At 47.6% G+C, this 22,662-nt stretch overlaps 1 protein-coding gene across 1 annotated transcript in view; it reads right to left on the bottom strand.

Annotated features, from left to right (window-relative positions):
• Positions 1 to 1,860: 1,860 nt before the first annotated feature.
• The window catches only part of LOC141147236 (peroxisomal trans-2-enoyl-CoA reductase-like), a 33,041-nt gene continuing 12,239 nt past the window's right edge, over positions 1,861 to 22,662 (bottom strand). Inside the window, exons 5-8 of the mRNA XM_073634411.1 lie at positions 14,116 to 14,212; positions 7,487 to 7,594; positions 4,899 to 5,010; positions 1,861 to 2,782 (exon numbers count right to left, since the gene is read on the bottom strand). Of these exons, the coding sequence (XP_073490512.1) occupies positions 2,694 to 2,782; positions 4,899 to 5,010; positions 7,487 to 7,594; positions 14,116 to 14,212 (406 nt within the window). The 3' untranslated portion in view covers positions 1,861 to 2,693. The remainder of the gene's footprint in view (positions 2,783 to 4,898; positions 5,011 to 7,486; positions 7,595 to 14,115; positions 14,213 to 22,662) is intronic.

Genomic DNA, 22,662 nt, shown 5'->3' with positions numbered 1-22,662 from the left:
TTGACTTCTATTACATGCAATACCGCATGTGGCCAGAGGTGGGGGGGGTGCCGGAGAGAAACGGAAATACTCGTGGACAGCACGGCTGAACTCGGAAAGGCTCGGAAACACTCGGGAACATATTTCCGAAAGTTTCCAAGTATTTCATTCTGAATATTCCTGAATGGTTCTGAACCGTTCCGAGTGTCCCCGGCGCCCCCTGCACCTCTGGCCAAATGCGGTACTGCACACGCCATCAGCTTGAATTCTGCTCGTTTTGCGAGACAACACTCGCAAACCGAGTCAGAATTAAAAAAAAAACAAAACAGTTGCTCGTCTTTCAAAAATGCTCGTTAACCGCGTTACTCGCAAACCAAGGTTCCGCTGTATAGGTAAAAGTCAGTAAAGGAAGTTTACTTCCTCTTTAAGGGGGTGTGGCAGGGGGTGTGTCCTACACCTACATACTTTTTTCTAATAGGTGTCCCTCGTTCCCATCTCAAAAAGATGGGAGGTTTGGTAATAGCAGGCACCTTGTGTTTTTTTTTTTTTCCGGCCTTACACAGAACCAGGGCTGGGACAAGGGGTGGGCAGGAGGGGAGGCTGTTGACGAGCAAGGGGGGCAAAGGATAGATGCAGGGTGGCACACCCATTCTGTGGCATGTATTATACAGTGAGGGAGAGGGGTGCAATTCTGGATCCTTGCCCTGGGCACTGGATGACCCAATTCTGGTACTGCACAGGATTTTTACTTTAAAAAAAATATAAAATAGTTTAGCAGTGTCGTGTAACAATCCCTTTAAATTTATGGCAACGTCCCCTATAATCCTCAATCTTCACACTCGGGGTCATTCACCTCCCAAATGCGTCCTGCATTGATCTTTGTGATAAAATTTTTGCCTGGACTTAAAGTGGACCTTCAGTTGTTTTTTCATCTTTCCATCTATTAAATCTTCTGCCCTTGTTGTTGTTTTAACTTTGGATAGTAAAACATTTTTTTTCTCCCAGTAAATCCCTTATACAGCCCACTTCCTGTTTCTTGTCTGGTCATTAGCCTAGGCTTATGACATCATGTACAGCTCTCCCTCTCACTCTTGTGAAAGTTTGCCAGGAAGGGAGGGGAGGGATGAGTCATAAGAGGGCCAATAAGAGCTGCAGAGCTGGAGGTGTGCCTCCTGTGTGTGTCTGTGTAAATCCAGGAAGTGAACAGGCAGTAGCTTCAGCTGCCCGCAGTTAAAATGGCTGCAGCCAGACTCAGTGGAGGGAGATATCTGCAGCATATTTGGCAAGTACAGAATCACAGTACAGTGGAACCTTGGCTTACGAGCATAATCCAAAGCATTTGCATATCAGCGAGTTTCCCCATAGAAGTCAATGAAAACTAAGATAATTTGTTCCTGCATTGACTTCTATTGCATGCAATACCGCATGTGGCCAGAGGTTGGAGGGGCACCGGAGAGCCTTTTAAATACTCGGCTGAACTCGGAAACCCTCGGAAAGGCTCGGAAACACTCAGTAACGGAGTATTTCCGACTATTTCTGAGTGTTTCTGAGTATTTCCAAATGGCTCCGAAGTGTTCGAGTGTCAGCGGCGCCCCCCCACGTCTGGCCAAATGCGGTGATGCACACCCCATTGGCTTGAATCCTGCTAGTTTTGCGAGACAACACTCGCAAGTCGTGTCAGGATTTAAAAAAAAAAAAAAAAGTTGCTTGTCTTTCAAAACCCTCGTTACTCGTAAACCAAGGTTCCACTGTATGTATAAAATAATATGCAAAGTGGATGGAGGGAAGCTTCAGAATGGCAAAGATGTTTTTATTAATTACAAATTATGTGAGCAGACTGCAGTTTCTCTTTAAAAGGTATATAAATCAAGAGACAACATGTACTCAAAATAAACTTTTATCGTTACATTTCTGGCACAGTGATTTCAGCGATTGAGGTCACGGGTTCATATCTTCAGAAAAGGTTAGAATTATAAATGCGTTGCAAAGAGAATAGAAATAATAACAACGGAGTAATATGCATGGTGCGAGGTAGCTGTGCAATATTATGTATCTTATAAACAAGAGGCAAGTGAAACTGTGCGTATAACCCGCCCAATCAGAACTGGTCTTTAGACCCCTTTCACACTCCAGCGCCGCTAAAACAGCGCTAAAGCGCCTAGGCTGGGCTCTGAGGAAGAAGGTATCCCTTCGAAACGCGTCAGCCGGCAGTGACCCCTGAAATCTCCTCTGTTACCATCTGGTGTCTGTTGTCAATGTCATAGACCAATCGCTGTCATCTGGAGATTATTTGTATCGCGAGTTTTCTTCCACATGTTTGTGAGTAGCTTTTTAACCTAATTTTTAATAAAATTGTATCCAAGGATAATGCACAAGGTTGGTGCGCCCTTTTGTCCTTTCTTCTCTTTTGACTGTTAGGATACCCCTATCCCTGAGGGCAGCGAGGCCTGAGGCATTATCCACCACAAACTCGAGTCCACCTGGTAACTCACTTGTGGAGTGTTGGTTTTCCGATGTCTGTGTTAGCCTGGGTTCACACATATGCAAAGTATATTTCCTAAGTAAGAGCTACATCAGGTGCTCTCAGGATGATTATAACCCATTAACGGAGCATTTCTGAATCATCCTTTTGATTTAAAAGCAATTAAAATGTCAAATTAGATACTAATTGTACACTGGCTGACAATTACGCCAAGCGTAGACGCGAGAAGTCCTCACAGCTTCGAAGGAGGGGCGTTGGAAAGAAGTTTCTTCAAAGTGTCGGCGTTCTCTCCCTCTGGAGCCTTCGGCCATCTGTTGTGATCTGAGGATGGGGACAAAAAGGGGACAAGTCGTTATTATCACCCAATGAATATCCACAACACAGACAAAGTGTTATACTATGTATGTTACTCATTGCTGACACTTTCAAAAGTACTCTACTCTAGAACAGTGGTACTCAACCACAGGGCTGTGACATGCTGCCTGGCCATGGCCTCCCTCCAACCGCAGATCCCCCAACTTCCCACCCTTCCATAGTTCTCTCCAACTTTCCACAGCACCCCCACCCCCCCAACCCATGCAGTACCCTCCTGTCTTCCACGGTCTTCTGCAAAGTCCCCAGCCTCCTACAGAGACCCCGGCCCCATCCAAGGACCCCATCTCCCACAGTTTCCTCAAGCCGCCTCCAGAAATCTCATCCACTGCAGGGGCCACCAAGTCTGCTGCAGATCCCTTAACCTTACACAGTTATCTCCAACCTCCCACAGTGCTCCCCAGCTCTGCACCTTTCCAGCCTCCCAGATGGACCTCTTTCCCCCTCCAAGGACCCCCTTCCCATCCATAAATCTCATCCACTACAGGGCCACCAAGTCTGCTGCTGATCCCCTAACCTCCGACAGTGCTCCCCAGCCCCTGTACCTCTCCAGCCTCCCAGAGAGACCTCTATCCCCTTCCAAGAACCCCGTTCCCATCCATAAATCTCATCCACTACAGGGCCACCAAGTCAGCTGCTGATCCCCTAACCTCCGACAGTGCTCCCCAGCCCCTGTACCTCTCCAGCCTCCCAGAGAGACCTCTATCCCCTTCCAAGAACCCCGTTCCCATCCATAAATCTCATCCACTACAGGGCCACCAAGTCAGCTGCTGATCCCCTAACCTCCGACAGTGCTCCCCAGCCCCTGTACCTCTCCAGCCTCCCAGAGAGACCTCTATCCCCCTCCAAGAACCCCGTTCCCATCCAGAAATCTCATCCTCTACAGGGCCACCAAGTCTGCTGCTGATCCCTCAACCTTCCACAGTTATCTCCAACCTCCCACAGTGCTCCCCAGCCCTGCACCTCTCCAGCCTCCTAGATAGACCTCTTTCCCTCTCCAAGGACCCAGTTCCCATCCATAAATCTCATCCACTATAGGGCCACCAAGTCTGCTGCAGATCCCTCAACCTTCCACAGTTTTCTCCAACGTCCCACGGTGCCCTGCAGCCCCCCATTGTGCCCCAACTTTTATCAATATCCCACAATGCCTCCCAACCTCCCACAGTGCAGCCCAGCCCCTGCAGTATCCTCCAGTCTCCTGGGGAGACCCCTAGCCCCCTCCAAGGCCCCCATGCCCCACAGTTTTCCCTAGCCCCCTTCAGAAATCTCCCACAGTGCAGCCCAGCCCCTGCTATAACCTCTAGCCTCCTGGAGAGACACCTAACCCCTTCCAAAGGCCCCCCATCTCCCTCCAGAAATCTCATCCCCAACAGGGGCACCAAGTCTCCTGCAGATCCCCCAACCTCACACAGTTTTCTCCAACGTCCCGCAGTGCTTCCCAGCCCCTGCACCTCTCCAGGGTCCTGGAAAGACCCCTAACTCCTTCCAAGGACCCCATCTCCCTCCAGAGATCTCATTCCCCTAAAGAGACACCAAGTCTTCTACTGAGCGCCCCAACCCCTTACAGAATTCCCCCCCCCCCCCCAAAAAGTGACACCCAACCCCATCCGGGGCCTTCCAGCATTTCAATACATATTTTGTTTTCCTAAACCTTTGTTGTGCGACTATAAACGTTCTTTTTTTACAGTTTGGGGATTCAAAATTAAAGTGCCCCCATCCCCCAGTGCAAAGGCCAACATGCGCATCGGTCCCGCACGCACACAAACAGCAAATTGTTTTCACACATGTGAGGTATCACCACGAAACGCTGAATCACGGGCAGTAAATCTAGCACCAGACCTTCTCTGTAAAGTGGCAACCTGTAACATTTTCGTCCCTTGTCGCTGTTGCACGAGTGTGCGCAATTTTAAAGCGTGACGTGTTTGGTATCCATTTACTCGGCGTAACATCTTTTATATTTTACAAAAAAAAATTGGGTTATGTATTGTGATTTTTTTTGCATTGAAACTAAAAAAAAAAGTGTATTTTTTTCCCCAAAAACTGCATTTGAAAAAGATTCCCATACCTGGTACTTCCCAGTGAGAGAGGTATAGGCTTTGCCCGGCGTCCACCTTCACAGTCTCTCCGGTGATGAAGGAAGCGGCAGGTGAGAGGAGGAAGCAGACCATTGGTGAGATCTGTCAATCAAAGTGTGAGATTAGTGATACAGACTATGGACTGGTTACAAGCAGTGGTGTGGTCAGCATTATACAGACCTGAAGATTTATGTAATGACAGAACAGATTAGAGCTGTACTGAAGGGAAGGTAATGCTGAAGTTGGCAAAAACTTTATGAACTTCCTTCCATAAGGTCATTCAAATTTCACTTTACTCTTAACTCTTTCTATATAGCAGTCTTCTCCAAACTGTGGCCTGTGGGCCAGATGTGGCCCTTTGCTTGCCTTTTTTCGGTACCTGGGAACCATTTTATTCAGGGACACCAATAATGGGGCACTATTCCTCCCATTGATACCAACAATGGGGCACTATTTCTCCCACAGATACCAATGATGGGGCACTATTCCTCCCACAGACACCAATGACGGGGCACTATTCCTTCCACTGATACCAACAATGGGGCACTATTCCTCCCACAGACACCAATGCTGGGGCACTATTCCTCCCACGGACACCAATGACGGGGCACTATTCCTCCCACTGACATCAATGATGGGGCACTATTCCTCCCACGGATACCAATGATGGGGCACTATTCCTCCCACGGACACCAATGATGGGGCACTATTCCTCCCACGGACACCAATGATGGGGCATTATTCCTCCCACTGACATCAATGATGGGGCACTATTCCTCCCACGGATACCAATGATAGTGCACTATTCCTCCCACCGACACCAATGATGGGGCACTATTCCTCCCACTGACACCAATGATGGGGCACTATTCCTCCAACTGACACCAATGATGGGGTACTATTCCTCCCACTGACATCAATGATGGGGCACTATTCCTCCAACTGACACCAATGATGGGGTACTATTCCTCCCATGGACACCAATGATGGGGCACTAGTTGGCGCATAGCTGCTGTGAATGCAATCCTGGCAGTTTAATGTGCCACTGGAGGCACAGGTACAGAGCCCAGCTCCGTTCCCTGCAAACTGTCAGTCAATAGCAGGCTAAAATACGCCACGGCAAGACGGGGGCTGAACACTGTACCGAGGGATCCATACATATTAGGGCCTAATGCATTTAAAGACATTTTGGTCATTCATTCCTAAACATGAGTACCACGTCCCGCAGCCCCATCCAGGCACAGCAAATTTTGCCTAGATTTTGCTTTCTGTGCCCCATGATGATGGAGCACTATTCCTCCCACTGACACCAATGATGAGGCACTATTCCTCCCACTGACACCAATGATGAGGCACTATTCCTTCCACTGACACCAATGATGGGGCACTATTCCTCCCACTGACACCAATGATGGGGCACTATTCCTCCCACTGACACCAATGATGGGGCACTATTCCTTCCACTGACACCAATGATGGGGCACTATTCCTTCCACTGACACCAATGATGGGGCACTATTCCTTCCACTGACACCAATGATGGGGCACTATTCCTCCCACTGACACCAATGATGGGGCACTATTCCTCCCACAGACACCAATGATGGGGAACTATTCCTCCCATCAACAATGGGGCACTATTCCTCCCACTGACACCAATGATGGGGCACTATTCCTCCCACAGACACCAATGATGGGGCACTACTCCTCCCACAGACACCAATGATGGGGCACGATTCCTTCCACCGACACCAATGATGGGGCACTATTCCTCCCACTAATACCAATGATGGGCCTTAATAAAATAATTTAAGGTAGATGCAGTTGTCATCATGATACATCAATTACAATGCAATGCCAATTGAAAATATCTACAATATAGAATACATGCTTGAAAATGGAATATCAATACATGATTGAAAGGGGCATCTTTTGAACTCGACGCGTTTCGTGAGCTACAGCTCACTTCCGCAGGAGTGGATATACATAAAACAGGTCTAAAAAGGTAAAAACCACAGTTTAAGAATGTATCTCATGATACTAAGTGATAGATTTTAGACATGTTTTATGTGCATCCACTCCTGAGGAAGTGAGCTGTAGCTCATGAAACGCGTCAAGTTCAAAAGATGCCCCTTTCAATCATGTATTGATATTCCATTTTCAAGCATGTATCCTATATTGTAGCCACTTTCAATCGGCATTGCAGTGTAATTGATGAATCATGATGACAACTGCATCTACCTTAATAAATAACTTTATTATGTCTACTTCTGACTTAGTGGCCATTTGTGGTACACCTCATTTATAGTCCCAGGGCTATGTTTTGTGTTTTTTTTCATCTACATTTTCAGGGATGGAGGTGTGTCATTGGTGGCACCAGACCACTTATATAATTTGGCTGGATGTACTGAAGTCGATCGATGGATCAACTTCAACACAACCAGCCTGCCTATAGATGGATCAAAACTCGTCCGCTCCCTGCTAAACCACCCAAGATTCGATCTATGGCTGGCTTAAGACAATACAAACACTGATAAAGCTGTAATAGACGCCATGAGACTTTTTGTTGGGGGAATACCTCTTCAGGCAGTCCCAGTCTTTTGGCTGGAATAGAAGGGATGTAGTTTTTAAACATAGAAACCCCCGACTCGTAATTCTCTGCAGCCGTCGGTGAGAAGATTGTTCCCTGTAAAAAAAACAAAAAAAAAAGTAATATGATGTCGGTGAGCAAACAAAAATAAGGAGAGAGATGCAAATGAAAAAAATCCTCCAACGGCCCCTCAGAACATGTGAGGTACTCTCTAGAATCTGGCTGCCCCCCCCCCCACGATTACCGATAACTCAGATGATGTGCAGCGTCTTTAGCATTGTTTCAGTGTTTGCTGAAGAGCATTAGAAGTAGACATGTGCAATTTGTTTCGTTCCGAATAGTTTTTTTTAACGCATTTCAACAAATTCGTTAACCACCTCAACACAGGGCACTTACACCCCCCTCCTGCCCAGGCCATTTTTCAGCTTTCAGCGCTTTCACACTTTGAATGACAATTGAAAGGGCTGGACAGGGACAAAAATTTGACCCTGGACTTCATCATGACCGGCCCACTTTAATTTTGAGTGTCCCCATCAGCAGCCCCCTTCACATCAGAGTCTCCCCATCAGCAGCCCCCTTCACATCACAGTGTCCCCATCAGCAGCCCCCTTCACATCACAGTGTCCCCATCAGCAGCCTCCTTCACATCACAGTGTCCCCATCAGCAGCCCCCTTCACATCACAGTGTCCCCATCAGCAGCCCCCTTCACATCACAGTGTCCCCATCAGCAGCCCCCTTCACATCACAGTGTCCCCATCAGCAGCCCCCTTCACATAACAGTGTCCCCATCAGCAGCCCCCTTCACATCACAGTGTCCCCATCAGCAGCCCCCTTCACATCACAGTGTCCCCATCAGCAGCCCCCTTCACATCACAGTGTCCCCATCAGCAGCCCCCTTCACATCACAGTGTCCCCATCAGCAGCCTCCTTTACATCACAGTGTCCCCATCAGCAGCCCCCTTCACATCACAGTGTCCCCATCAGCAGCCCCCTTCACATCACAGTGTCCCCATCAGCAGCCCCCTTCACATCACAGTGTCCCCATCAGTGTGCCCTCCCTCTCCTCCCTCTCCCACATGTACTCAGTTTTGAAGGCAGCATCCCCTTCCTCTCTCCAGTCATGTGATAACAAGTGATAGAGGAGAGAGGAAGGAACGTCTGCCGCTTGTCTATCTACCCCTGCAGGCTGGAGGGAGCAGAAAGCCTAATCCTCACTCCAGCAAGTGACGGCAGCTGCTCTCTCGACAGGAGTGAAATCGCAATTACTCACTGTCAAAGAGGAGCGGCTCCAGGACTGTTCCTGACCGGCCCACTGAGCCATCGGCCCACCGGGAAACTCCCGATGGTCAGTACACATCTGCACAGTCATGCTACACTGTAACCATGTGAAATTATTATCATTTTCTTCACACAAATCACCAAATTCTTTTGGCTGTATTTAACCACTTCAACCCCGGACCATTTGGCTGGCCAAAGACCAGAGCACTTTTTGCGATTCGGCACTAGGTCGCTTTAACGGACAATTGCGCGGTTGCGCGACATGGCTCCCAGACAAAATTGACGTCCCTTTTTCTCCACAAATAGAGCTTTCTTTTGGTGGTATTTGATCACCTCTGCGGTTTTTATTTTTTGCGCTATAAACAAAAAAAGAGCGACAATTTTAGAAAAAACGCAATATTTTTTACTAGGGTTGTCCCGATACCACTTTTTTAGGACTGAGTACAAGTACCGATACTTTTTTTCAAGTACTCGTCGATACCGATTACCGATACTTTTTTTTTAATGTCACGTGACAGTGTTTTGTTTTAGTTTTTTTGTTTAACAGTGTTTTCTTTTTGGGGGGGGGGGGATGAACGATGTATGTGTTTTTTTTTTTTATTTACAATTTTTATTTTTTACAATAATATTTTTTTTATTCTTTATTGCAATATGTGTTTTTTGTTTTTGTTTTTTTTTTAATCAGCCCTGTTGGGGGCTTTGGTGGGATATCAGGGGTCTTAACAGACCTCTGATATCTCCCCCTTGAGACAGAGAAAGAGACAGAGGATAGAGATTCCCCAGTCCCTTTCTCTGCAGCCTCAGCTGCACTGAGAATGAATGGAGAGAAGACAACGGCTCCTCTCCATTCATAAACTGACACATCGTAATCACAGGAGGTTACAATGTTTCAGTTATGTGAATGGACAGAGTCAGCTGACTCTATCCATACACAAAGGAAGGAGGAGGCCGACGGCGGAACGGAGGGGGAGAACGGAGGGGGACAGAGAAGGAGAGAGGAGCGGAGGGGGACAGCGGAGGGGGACAGGGAAGGAGAGAGGAATGGAGGGGACAGTGGAGGGGGACAGGGAAGGAGAGAGGAGCGGAGGGGACAGCGGAGGGGGACAGGGAAGGAGAGAGGAGCGGAGGGGACAGCGGTGAGGCACAGAGAAGGAGAGCGGAACAGAGGGGACAGCGGAGGGGGACAGGGAAGGAGAGAGGAACGGAGGGGACAGCGGAGGGGGACAGGGAAGGAGAGAGGAATGGAGGGGACAGTGAAGGAGAGAGGAATGGAGGGGACAGTGGAGGGGGACAGGGAAGGAGAGAGGAGCGGAGGGGACAGCGGAGAGGCACAGAGAAGGAGAGAGGAACGGAGGGGACAGCGGAGGGGGACAGGGAAGGAGAGAGGAACGGAGGGGACAGCGGAGGGGGACAGAAAAGGAGAGAGGAACGGAGGGGGACAGCGGAGGGGGACAGGGAAGGAGAGAGGAACGGAGGGGGACAGCGGAGGGGGACAGGGAAGGAGAGAGGAACGGAGGGGGACAGCGGAGGGGGACAGAAAAGGAGAGAGGAACGGAGGGGGACAGCGGAGGGGGACAGGGAAGGAGAGAGGAACGGAGGGGACAGCGGAGGGGGACAGAAAAGGAGAGAGGAACGGAGGGGGACAGCGGAGGGGGACAGGGAAGGAGAGAGGAACGGAGGGGGACAGCGGAGGGGGACAGGGAAGGAGAGAGGAACGGAGGGGGACAGCGGAGGGGGACAGGGAAGGAGAGAGGAACGGAGGGGGACAGCGGAGGGGGACAGAAAAGGAGAGAGGAACGGAGGGGGACAGCGGAGGGGGACAGAGGAACGGAGGGGGCACGGAGGAGGATGCAGTGACAGTCAGCGGTGACCAATCACCGCTGTATGTCACTAAAGCTGCTGAAAGCCGCTGGGGGAGAATCTTGTAACTCCCCCACGCGCCGATCACAGCTGTCTTCCAGGTATCGGGGGAAGCATCGGGAGCATTTGCCCGAGTACAAGTACTTGGGCAAATGCTCGGTATCGGTGCCGATACCGATACTAGTATCGGTATCGGGACAACCCTATTTTTTACTTTTTGCTATAATAAATATACCCAAAAAATATATAAAAAAACATTTTTTTCCTCAGTTTAGGCCGATACGTATTCTTCTACATATTTCTGGTAAAAAAAAAAAAAAAAAAAAAAAAAAAAAAAATCGCAATAAGTGTGTATTGATTGGTTTGCGCAAAAGTTATAGCGTCTACAAAATAGGGGATAGATTTATGGCATTTTTATGAATAATTTTTTTTTTTTACTAGTAATGGCGGCGATCAGCGATTTTTATCGTGACTGCGACATTATGGCGGACAGATCGGACACTTTTGGCGCTATTTGGGGACCATTCTCATTTATACAGTGATCAGTGCGATTAAAAATGCATTGACTACTGTGTAAATGTAACTGGCAGTGAAGAAGTTAACCACTAGGTGGCGCTGTAGGGGTTAAGTGTGTCCTAGGGAGTGATTCTAACTGTGGGGGGGAGGGGCTGTGTGTGTCACGACACTGATCACCGCTCCCAATTACAGGGAGTGGTGATCAGTGCCCTGTCACTAGGAAGAATGGGGAAATGCTCGTTTACATCAGCATTTCCCCATTCTTCCTCTCCGTGAGACGATCGCGGGTAGACCCGCGATCACACTCACGGAGCTTGTGACGGGCGCACACGCTCACAATGCCGCATCTTAAAGGGCAACGTACAGGTACGTTAATATGCCTGTCCGTGCCATTCTGCCGGCGTATATCGGCGTGAGCCGGTCGGCAAGTGGTTATTCACCACTGGGTTTTTTATTTTTATTTATTTTTTATTTTTTTTTAGGAAAAAAGACCAAAAATGTTGAAAAAAAAGGTTAGTTTGTGTCCGTAAATTTTGTAAAATAAGTCATTTTTCTCCTTCACTGATGGGCTCTGATGAGGTGGCACTTATGGGCACTGATGAGGTGGCACTGATGAGGCACAAATATGCCGCACTCATTGGGCATGGATAGGTGGCACTGATATGTGGCACCGATGGGCTGCACTGGTGGGCACTGATGAGGTGACACTTATGGTCACTGATTAGGTGGCACTGATATGTGGCACTAATAGGCGGCACTGGTGGGCAGACAGGCGGCACTGGTGGGCGGCACTGATGGGCAGCAGTGATGAGCAGCACTGATAGCCAGCCCTAGATGTCCTCTGTGAGGAGATGCCGCTAATGTCAGTGTGAGGCGAGGAGCGCCGATTACCGGCATCTCCGTGTTTGCATGTGACCGGCTCTGATTGGACACAGCTGATCACTTGGCTAAAGAGCCGCGGCTCTTTACACAGATCGGGGGTTGCGGCATGTCCTAGCAACACGGCGCAGCCGCGATCGCCGGTGGCGCGCGAGATCGGTCGTTCAGGGAGGCCTTCATATGACGTCCACCCAGAACGAGATCGGGGTGGGCAGCAAGTTAATTAACGAAAAACCCGTTTACCAAATTTTTCAGAATATTCCTAAAATTCGAAAATCCCGAAAACCCTGAAAATCTGAAATAACTAACTAATAATATCTAACTATTAAATTCTAGGTATTGGAATTTCCTTTCAAATTTGGCTGTTAGTGAACGTAACGGATACGAATTTATCCGAAGTTACGAATTATCTGAAATAACGAATGCCGCATCTAAACCAATGGAACGTAACAAATTAAAATTAACAAACAATAATAATAATAATAATAAAAACGTTTTAACTGGTAATGGCGGCAATCTGCGATTTTTAGTTGGACCGCGGCATTCAAATCTGACCCCAAGTGACACTTTTTAGGGACCAGTGACACCAATACAGCGATCAGTGCTTGTAAAATTCACTGATTACTGTATAAATGTCACTGGCAGGGAAGATGTTAACACTAGGGGGCGATCAAGGGGTTAAATGTGTTCCCTGGGAAGTGTTTAACTGTGGGGGGGGGGGGATTCACTGGAGTAAAAAAGAGAGATTGTGATATTTTTTTTTACCTACAAAGAATATGTGCACATCATTATTTTTTTTTTTTAAAAGGTGAATTTATCCTTGAAAAACACAGTTGGCTCAATACAGGGTCTAGGTCAGTGTTTCTCAACTCCAGTCCTCAAGGCGCCCCAACAGGTCGTGTTTTCAGGATTTCTATTATTTTCGCACAGGTGATTGGATCAGTTTCACTGCCTTAGTAATTACCACAGCCGTTTCATCTGAGGGAAATCCTGAAAACATGACCTGTTGGGGCGCCTTGAGGACTGCAGTTGAGAAACTCTGGTCTAGAAGATCCTCCCATCAAGGATTTGATTAGAGAAGAGAAGTGCGGTCTGAATGGATCTCACAAATTTTATAAACATTGCACATGCACAAGAGGAGTCGTCGTCCAATTTTCAATGCCAGTAATTAAAATCAAGCAATTCTTTGCCGATTGCATACACCCCCCCCCCCCCCCAAATATGTGTTCATGTCAATTCTCCATTAACAGGAATAATAATAACTAGACATGTGCAATTCGTTTAGTTCCGAATTAGTTTTTTAATTTTGATAAATTTGTTAATTCCGAAATTTCCGAATGTCGAATATTCGGAAATCCGAAAAAAGAATGAAGTTCTGATAATTCAAAAGAATGAAAATCTGAACCCAAAAATCTGAAATAACTAACTAATAATAACTATTAAGGTATTGGAAATTCCTTTCAAATTTGGCGGTTAGTGAACGTAACGAATAAAAATTTATCCGAAGTTATGAATTATCTGAAATAACGAATGCCGCATCTAAAAGAATGGAACGTAAGGATCTAATAATAATAAAACCTTTTTATTATTATTATTTATTATTAATTTGTTCCGTTTCATTTGTTTAGATGCGGCATTCGTTATCGCGGATAATTCATAACTTCAGATAAATTTGTATTCATTACGTTCACTAGCCAGCCAAATTTGAAAGGAAATTCCAATACCTATAATTTAATTGTTAGTTATTAGTTATTATTTCGAATTCTACAGATTTTCTCTCTTTTTTTCAGATTTTTGAATTTCCGAATTTTGAAAATTCAGAAAATTAGAAAATTTGAAGATTCGGAAATGTGAAAGTTAGAATTTCCGAATTTTTCAAATTTTCAAATTTCCAAATTAAGCAAAAAAAATGAATTAAAACGAAAACTAACATTTTTTGTCAGTGCACATGTCTAATAACATTTCACTGAATTCCCAAACTATATTCCTCCTGCCCCAGGCTATAAAGACAAATTCGGTTTAGCTTTGGCTGCAGATAATAAGAAGTGGCAAAGCCGGGGGGAGGACGGTGCTGGTTACTTACAGGAGCCACCGAGTTTATCCTGACGCCACTGTGAGCCCATTCTATGGCCAAGCTTTTGGTGAGATTGTCCACGGCGGCCCTGGCAGCTCCGGTGTGCCTGGGGAAGGAAGAGAACATAATGATATGTAGCCTATGCTATGGCTGAACTGCACAGAAATTCAAAACATATTCAAACAAAAAGTACAAACTTCAAAATTACAGAAATATGTAACCTTCATATCATAATAGGCTGTGGGGAAGTAGAGGTCCAACATCCCCCCTGCCGAGTGAGAACTAGAGCTCCCTCAATTTAACCACTTCCTTAACGGGCACTTAAACCCCCTCCTGCCCAAACCAATTTTCAGCTTTCAGCGCTGACGCACTTTGAATGACAATTGCGCGGTCATACAACACTGTATCCAAACACATTTTTTTATCATTTTCTTCACACAAATAGAGCTTTCTTTTGGTGGTATTTAATCACAGCTGGGATTCTTATTTTTTGCTAAAACAAACAAAAAAAAGATGGAAAATTTTGAAAAAAAAAAAAAAGAAATCATGTTACATAGTTTGTTATAACATTTTGCAAACAGGTAATTTTTCGCCTTCATTAATATGCACTGATAGGCTGCACTGGTGGGCACTGATAGGCACGGATAAGGCAGCACTGATGGGGACAGATAAAGCTGCATTGATGGCCACTAGGGATGGGCTTTATGTTCGGGTCGAACATGAGCTCGACTTGAACATTGGGTTTTCGCCTGTTCGCCAAATAGCGAACAATTTGGGGTGTTCGCGGCAAATTCAAAAGCCGCGGAACACCCTTTAAAAGTCTATGGGAGAAATCAAAAGTGCTAATTTTAAAGGCTTATGTGCATGGTATTGTCCTAAAAAGTGTTTGGGGACCCGGGTCCTGCCCCAGGGGACATGGATCAATGCAAAAAAAAGTTTTAAAAACGGCCGTTTTTTCAGGAGCAGTGATTTAATAATGCTTAAAGTGAAACAATAAAAGTGAAATATTCCTTTAAATTTCGTACCTGGGGGGTGTCATGGTTATGCAATAGAATTTGTTTGTCAGCTTACCTGCCTCCATGTGTTCATCTCCAAAGACCAGCTGTCTCTCACCTGACTGCTTTTATTAACTCTCCTCTAGCATGGCTCCACCCCAGCTCCTATCAGAGAACTCTATATTAACCTCTGCACTGCAGGTCTGCCCTGCTGATCAACCTTTGTGTGTTTGGCTTCCTGTTCCTGCCTGCCGTGTGCTCTACATTTATTTCTGTTACCGACCTTGGCGTGTTCTATACTATTCCTGTCTGCTCCTGACCCTGACCTTTTGGCGTGTCCCCGACTATCCTTATTTGCCTGTGACCCTGAACTTTGGCGTGTAATCTGTTGTCCTTGTCTGCTTGTGGCCCTGACCTTGGCCTATTCCTTTACTATCCCTATCCTTCTGTTGCCTACTGTAGGTGTGAGCTGGGGGACCCTGGGGGTCGCGACCTGGAGCCAGTTGCAGCCCAGTCCATCCTCACCACTGGAGGCTCTGGTAAACACCTGCTGGCTCTTAGACTCCGCGCCCCAGGGAATCCTACGCTCTAACCCCGATGGGATCCGTGTTGGTGTTCCAGCGGCCCTGCCTTCCTTATACCCGGACTACCATCCGCAGCAGTCAGCCGTAGGGTCCACTGCCTTGCGGTGCACTCCTGATCCCAACGGTGTGCATCTGTCACCTAGCCTCAAAGTGACCTGACAGTTTGATCAGCCATGGACCCGGCTGAGGTGCCGCTTCCTGCGGCCGATCCATTGCAGAGCATAGTTCAGACTCGAGACCCAGGAATCTAATCAGACTCAGGTGATGCTATTCCTTAAAGATCTGGCTTCCCGCTTCGAGCAGCTCTAGGCCTCCTTGAGAAACCCGAACCTGCAGCCTCAAGTACAATTAGCAGCTGCACCTATCGCACCAGTCGCAGCCACACATTCATATTTACTGCCAGCTCCGTCCCGTTTCTCTGGGGACTCAAAGGCCTGCAGGGGCTTCCTCAGCCAATGCACCATTTATTTTGAGCTCCAGCCTCAAAACTTTCTGTCTGATCAGGCTAAGGTAGCCTATATCTTTTCCCTCCTCTCTGGTGAAGCTTTAGCTTGGGCTGCCCCCCTGTGGGAGAAGAATGACCCGGTGGTTTCCAGCCTGTCCGACTTCTTGAAGCTTTTTCGTAATATCTTCGAGGAGCCAGCTCGGGTTTCTTCAGCGGCTAGTGCCCTTTTACGCCTTCGCCAAGAATCTTGTTCAGTGGGACAATATGCGCTTCAGTTCCGTATCCTCATAGCTAAATTGAGCTGGAACAATGAGGCCCTGGTCACAACCTTTTTACATGGCCTCTCTGACCGAGTGAAGGACGAATTAGCAGGAAGAGCCATCCCCGCCGGTCTGGACGATGTAATTTCCTTGTGCAATCAGATTGACATTCGTTTCCAGGAGAGGTCCCTAGAAAAAAAAGACGCCAGCACCCTCTAGGTCCTAGTCAGCCAGAACTCTTCCCCCGTCGCTCTGTGGAGCATCCTCTGCCTGCTGAGGAACCTATGCAGCTGGCCCAGACTAGACTAACCCCCGAAGAACGTGCTAGACGCAGAACTCTAGGCTTGTGTCTTTATTGTGGGGGCAAGGGTCATTTTCGTGACTCCTGCTCGCTTCGTCTGGGAAACGCTCGGGTCTAATACATTTGGGAGGTGGAGTATTGGACCCAGAAACATCACCTTCTCATCTTCTTCTTCCAGTGTTCCTCCATGTAGGCCCTTCTCCATCAGGAGTGGATTTCCTTCCTCATTCTACCCAAGGCCTCTACCCCCATTGTATTGGGCCTTCCTTGGCTACAGCTCCACTCTCCACATGTGGATTGGGTCTCTGGGCAGATCCTGGCTTGGGGTCCTTCGTGTTTCTCGTCCTGTCTTCTCAAGGTGGTTCCCAAGGAGAGACTTCCCATTGCTACCACATCCGTATCTTCTGATCTTCCCACGGCATACAGCAATTACCGGGATGTGTTCTGTAAGAAGTCTGCTGAGGTGCTTCCTCCCCACAGATCTTTTGACTGTGCCATTGACCTTGTCCCTGGAGCAACTCTGCCCAGGGGTCGTACCTACCCTCTGTCCATTCCAGAGACCCAGGCCATGTCTGAGTATGTCGCCGAGAATCTGGAGAGAGGTTTCATCCAGAAATCCTCGTCGCCTGCAGGAGCAGGGTTCTTTTTCGTTGCTAAAAAGGATGGTACCCTCAGACCCTGCATCGACTATCGAGGGTTAAACGCAGTGACCATCAAAAACCGATACCCCTTAGCTCTAATATCTGAGCTATTCGACAGGTTGAAGGGGGCTTCCATTTTCACCAAGTTGGATCTCAGAGGTGCATACAATCTCATTAGAATACGGGAAGGTGACGAATGGAAGACTGCGTTTAACACTAGGGACGGGCATTACGAATACCTGGTTATGCCTTTTGGTTTGTGTAATGCTCCAGCTGTGTTCTAGAACTTTGTCAATGAAATCTTCAGGGATCTACTGTACCAGTTTGTTGTCATCTATCTGGATGACATTCTCATCTTTTCCGAAAATCTGCTTGCTCACAGAAACCATGTCTGCACCGTTCTTCAGCGCCTTAGAGAGAATAATCTCTATGCCAAGCTGGAGAAATGTTCCTTTGAATGTCCTGAGGTCCTGTTTCTGGGATGTTGTGTTTCTGGTTTGGGTCTTCGCATGGATCCCGGAAGGGTCTCGGCCATTACCAACTGGCCCCTTCCTGCTAGCCTCAAGGCCACACAGCGCTTTCTTGGCTTCACAAATTATTATAGGCAGTTCATAAGGAATTACTCTTCCATTGCCGCGCCTATTATCGCTTTAACCAAGAAGGGTGCGAATGCCAAAGACTGGCCTCCCGAGGCTGTCTGTGCGTTTCACGATCTGAAACAGGCCTTTGTTTCTGGACCTCTCTTGAGGAGACCAAATCCTGGGGACCCATTTTTTATTGAAGTAGACACTTCTTTGATGGGGGTGGGAGCTGTGCTTCTTCAGTTCTTTGAGAAGAGACGTCAACCATGTGCGTTCTTCTCCAAAAAATTTTCTCAGGCAGAGAGAAATTATGCCATTGGTGATCGGGAACTTCTCGCAATTAAATTGGCGTTGGAAGAGTGGCGTCATCAATTGGAGGGTTCCCCTCACTCCATTACGATCTTTACTGATCACAAGAATCTACAATACCTACAGAATGCTAAACGTCTGAACCCCAGACAGGCCGGGTGGAGTCTCTTCTTTTCTCGTTTTAAATTCACGATTATGTACAAACCTGGTTCCTGCAATGGTCGGGCTGATGCGCTCTCTAGGTCATTTGACACTTTGGACGAGGAGTCCACCCCTGATCCTGAGCCGATCATTCCGACCTCATGCATTGTTGCCCATTCTACCACCCTGGAATCAAAAATTCCTCCTGGCAAGACCATTGTTCCCACAGAGCTAAGAGCTAAGATCCTTCGTTGGGGACATGATTCCAAGGTGGCAGGTCATGCTGGGTTCCTCCGATCCTTCCTGCTCATCAGTCGTCTCTACTGGTGGCCTAACCTCTGCTCGGATGTTAAAGAGTACATTAAGGCTTGTCATGTCTGTGCTCAGTCTAAATCTTCCACTCTAGCCCCTGCTGGTCTTCTCATGCCCTTACCCATTCCTAAGGAGCCCTGGTCTCACATCGCCATGGATTTTATCACCGATCTTCCACTGTCGGAGAATAATACAGCCATTTGGGTGGTAATCGATCGGTTCTCCAAGATGGCTCATTTTGTTCCTCTTTCTGGTCTCCCTTCTGCCTCTGCCTTGGTTCCCATTTTCGTACGAGATTTTCCGCCTTCATGGTGTTCCTTCCCATGTCGTTTCGGACAGGGGTGTTCAGTTTACGTCCCGTTTTTGAAGAGCCTTTTGCAAATCCCTCAACATTACCTTGGATTTTAACTCTTCTTACCATCCCCAATCCAATGGCCAGACTGAGAGGGTTAATCAGGAGTTGGAGGTCTTTCTCCGTACCTTAGTCTTGGCTCATCACGATGATTGGGCATCACTACTTCCGTGGGCAGAGTTCTCCCACAATAATCATGTCAACGTCAGTTCTCAGAAAACACCCTTTATCACTGTTTATGGAAGGCATCCTCAACTCCCTCTTCCTATGACCTGTTCTTCCGACATTCCAGCCTTGGCTACTGTTCAGGAATCATTCAATTCCATGTGGGCTGACGTTCATGATTCCCTCCAGAAAGCTGCCAACAAATTCAAGAGTTTTGCTGACAGTCGCAGGCGTAAGCCGCCTTCTCTTCAGCCAGGAGACAAAGTCTGGCTCTCCACCAGGAACATCAAACTCCGGGTTCCTTCTCTCAAATTTGCCCCAAGATTCATTGGTCCGTACACCATAACTTCTAAACTGAATCCGGTTTGTTTCAAGCTCCAGATTCCCAAAAGCCTCAAAATCTCCAACTCCTTCCATGCTGCCCTTCTGAAGCCTTTAGTCCTCAATAAGTTCTCTCATCCTCTCTCTACCGCAGAGACGGTCTCTGAGGATAATCAGGAGTAAGAGGTTAGCCAAATTTTGGATTCCTGACTCTGTAGGGGCATTCTCCAGTACCTCGTGCATTGGAAGGGGTTTGGTCCTGAGGAGAGGTCGTTGATCGAGGCTTCTGAGGTCTTTGCACCTCGTCTGTTGAGGAAGTTTCATTTGAAGTTCCCCTCTAAACCTGGTCCCAGGTGGGGAAGGGGGAGGCCTCGTAAGAGGGGGGGGTACTGTCATGGTTATGTAATAAGAGTTTGTTTGTCAGCTTACCTGTCTCCATGTGTTCATCTCTAAAGACCAGCTGTCTCTCCCCCGACTGCTTTTATTAACTCTCCTCTAGCATGGTTCCACCCCAGCTCCTATCAGAGAACTCTATATTAACCTCTGCACTGCAGGTCTGCCCTGCTGATCAGCCTTTGTGTGTTTGGCTTCCTGTTCCTGCCTGCCGTGTGCTCTACATTTATTTCTGTTACTGACCTTGGCGTGTTCTATACCATTTCAGCCCAGTCCATCCTCCCCACTAGAGGCTCTGGTGAAAACCTGCTGGCTCTTAAGACTCTGCGCCCCAGGGAATCCTATGCTCTAACCCCAGTGGGATCCGTGTTGGTGTTCCAGTGGCCCTGCCTTCCTTATACCCGGACTCCCATCCGCAGCAGTCAGCCGTAGGGTCCACTGCCTTGCGGTGCACTCCTGATCCCAACGGTGTGCATCGGTCACCTAGCCTCAAGGTGACCTGACAGGGGGTATCTATAGTATGCCTGTAAAGTGGCGCATGTTTCCCGTGTTTAGAACAGTTCGAGTGCAAAATGACATTTCTAAAAGGAAAAAAAAAGTCATTTAAAAGTACTAGCGCTAGCGCCAGCTATAATGAATTGTAGGTCCAGCAATACACACATAACAACATAAAAGTTCATTGATAAAAACAGCATGGGATTACCCCACAGGGGAACCCCGAACCAAAATTAAAAAAAAAAAAGCGCACTAAGTCTATCCAGCGTTCTGTTATGGGGCTCTATTGCGACGCTTCGTTCCTCGTTCCCCAGCGTGCGCTTCAAGCCTCGTTTTGGTTCGGGTTAGTGACAGGAAGTGACGTCCGTAATTACCCAGAAGCCTCTGCGCGTTTTGCCTACACACATGCGTCATCATCTGATGACGCAGTATTGCAGAGTATTGCGGGGTATTGCAGAGTATTGCGGGGTATTGAAGAGTATTGCGGGGTATTGAAGAGTATTGCGGGGTATTGAAGAGTATTGCGGGGTATTGCAGAGTATTGCAGGGTATTGCAGAGTATTGCAGAGTATTGCGGGGTATTGTAGAGTATTACATGGTATTGCAGGGTATTGCAGAGCATTGCACAGTATTGTGGGGTATTGCACAGTATTGTGGAGTATTGCAGAGTATTGCACAGTATTTCGGGGTATTGCAGAGTATTGCACAGCATTGCAGGGCATTGCAGAGTAGTGCAGGGTATTGCAGAGCATTGAGGGATGGCTGAGCATGGATGGATGGCAGTTGTCACTGAGCAGCGCTGTGGGCACTACAGATGCAGCCCACAGCGCTGCTGCCATCCATTCCTCCCCCTCTCCGCTCACAGTATACCAATCGGTACACAGAGGGGAGGAGAGGAACCGGCGTCATTAGATGACGCCGGTTTGTTTACATGTGATCGCTCCGTCATTTGACAGAGCAAACACATGGTAAACGGCCGCGATTAGCGGCCATTTACCGGGATCCGTGATGTGCCAGGTCCTCTGGACCCGGCGGTCATGGATGCTCTCGGGTGCATCCCCAGGGGGCGCGCGAGAGGGGAATTCTGGGAGGACGTCACTGTATGCCTTCCCAGAGTTAAGCAACCGCCCTGTAGCCTTCATTTGGCAATGGGCCGGTTGTTAAGTGGTTAAACAAAACCTACAAATTCTGGATGGACCCCTTGCACACTGCTACACCCTTCACAGCAAACTATGCAATGAAAAACAGGGATGTTTTAGTTCACATATATTGCAATACATGCTAAAGCTGGCCAACTGCGTGGTCACACCTGATAGTTCAAATACATATACCGTATATACTGGAGTATAAGCCGAGTTTTTCAGCACATTTTTTTTTTTGTGCTGAAAGTGCCCCCGTCGGCTTGTACTCAAGTCAAGCACTTTTCTGCAGCAGAAAATGACATTTTCCGAACCAACTTTGGGGCTCCGTATCTCAGGGCCACTTGGAGCTAGGAATCCCACATTTGGTGTGCACACCCAGTGGAACTAGAACTATAACATACCCAAAGCTGGGGTTCCTAGCATCAAGTGGCCCCAAGATACGGGGCCCCAAAATCGGTTTGGAAAATGTCATTCTCTTCTGCAGAAAAGTGCTTGACATTTTCCGAACCGAATTTGGGGCCCCGTATCTCAGGGCCACTTGGTTCTAGGAATGACAGCTTTGGCTATGTTGTAGCGCTATTTCCACTAGGTTTGCACACCAAATTCGGGGTTCCTAGTACCAAGTGGCCCTGAGATACGGGGCCGCACAATGGGTCAACTGTGTCCATCTGTAGCAATGTCATTTCGGGACCATTTGGGTCCAGAGTCCCCAAATTTTGGCTGCGGCTAGGGGGCATCTAGGAACCCTTAACTACCGAGTTTGAAGTTCAGGGGACCTATGGCTGCAAATGGGCACAGTGAGGCTGCAAATGGGCATTGTTGACCCTCTTTTCCACTTACAGTAGCTGCGCATTTCTCACCCTAGGCTTATACTCCAGTCAATAAGTTTTCCCAGTTTTTTGTGGTAAAATTAGGTGCCTCGGCTTATATTCGGGTCGGCTTATACTCGAGTATATACGGTACAAGCTATTGGGATTTGAGCACAGGGATACTTTGTCCCCCATGTGAAAAAAAAAGGTAAATTTGTACATAGTAAAAAATTTAAGTCACATCCCCAAGCACATAAAATCACCCCAAAAAAATCTCTTATATTAAACCAAAACAAGCAAAGCGAGTGAC

Source organism: Aquarana catesbeiana, linkage group LG06 (genome assembly GCF_042186555.1).
Source record: "Aquarana catesbeiana isolate 2022-GZ linkage group LG06, ASM4218655v1, whole genome shotgun sequence".
NCBI lineage: Eukaryota > Metazoa > Chordata > Amphibia > Anura > Ranidae > Aquarana > Aquarana catesbeiana.
The sequence above is the reverse complement of the archived record's forward strand: the minus strand, read 5'-3'. Positions and strand labels throughout refer to the sequence as shown.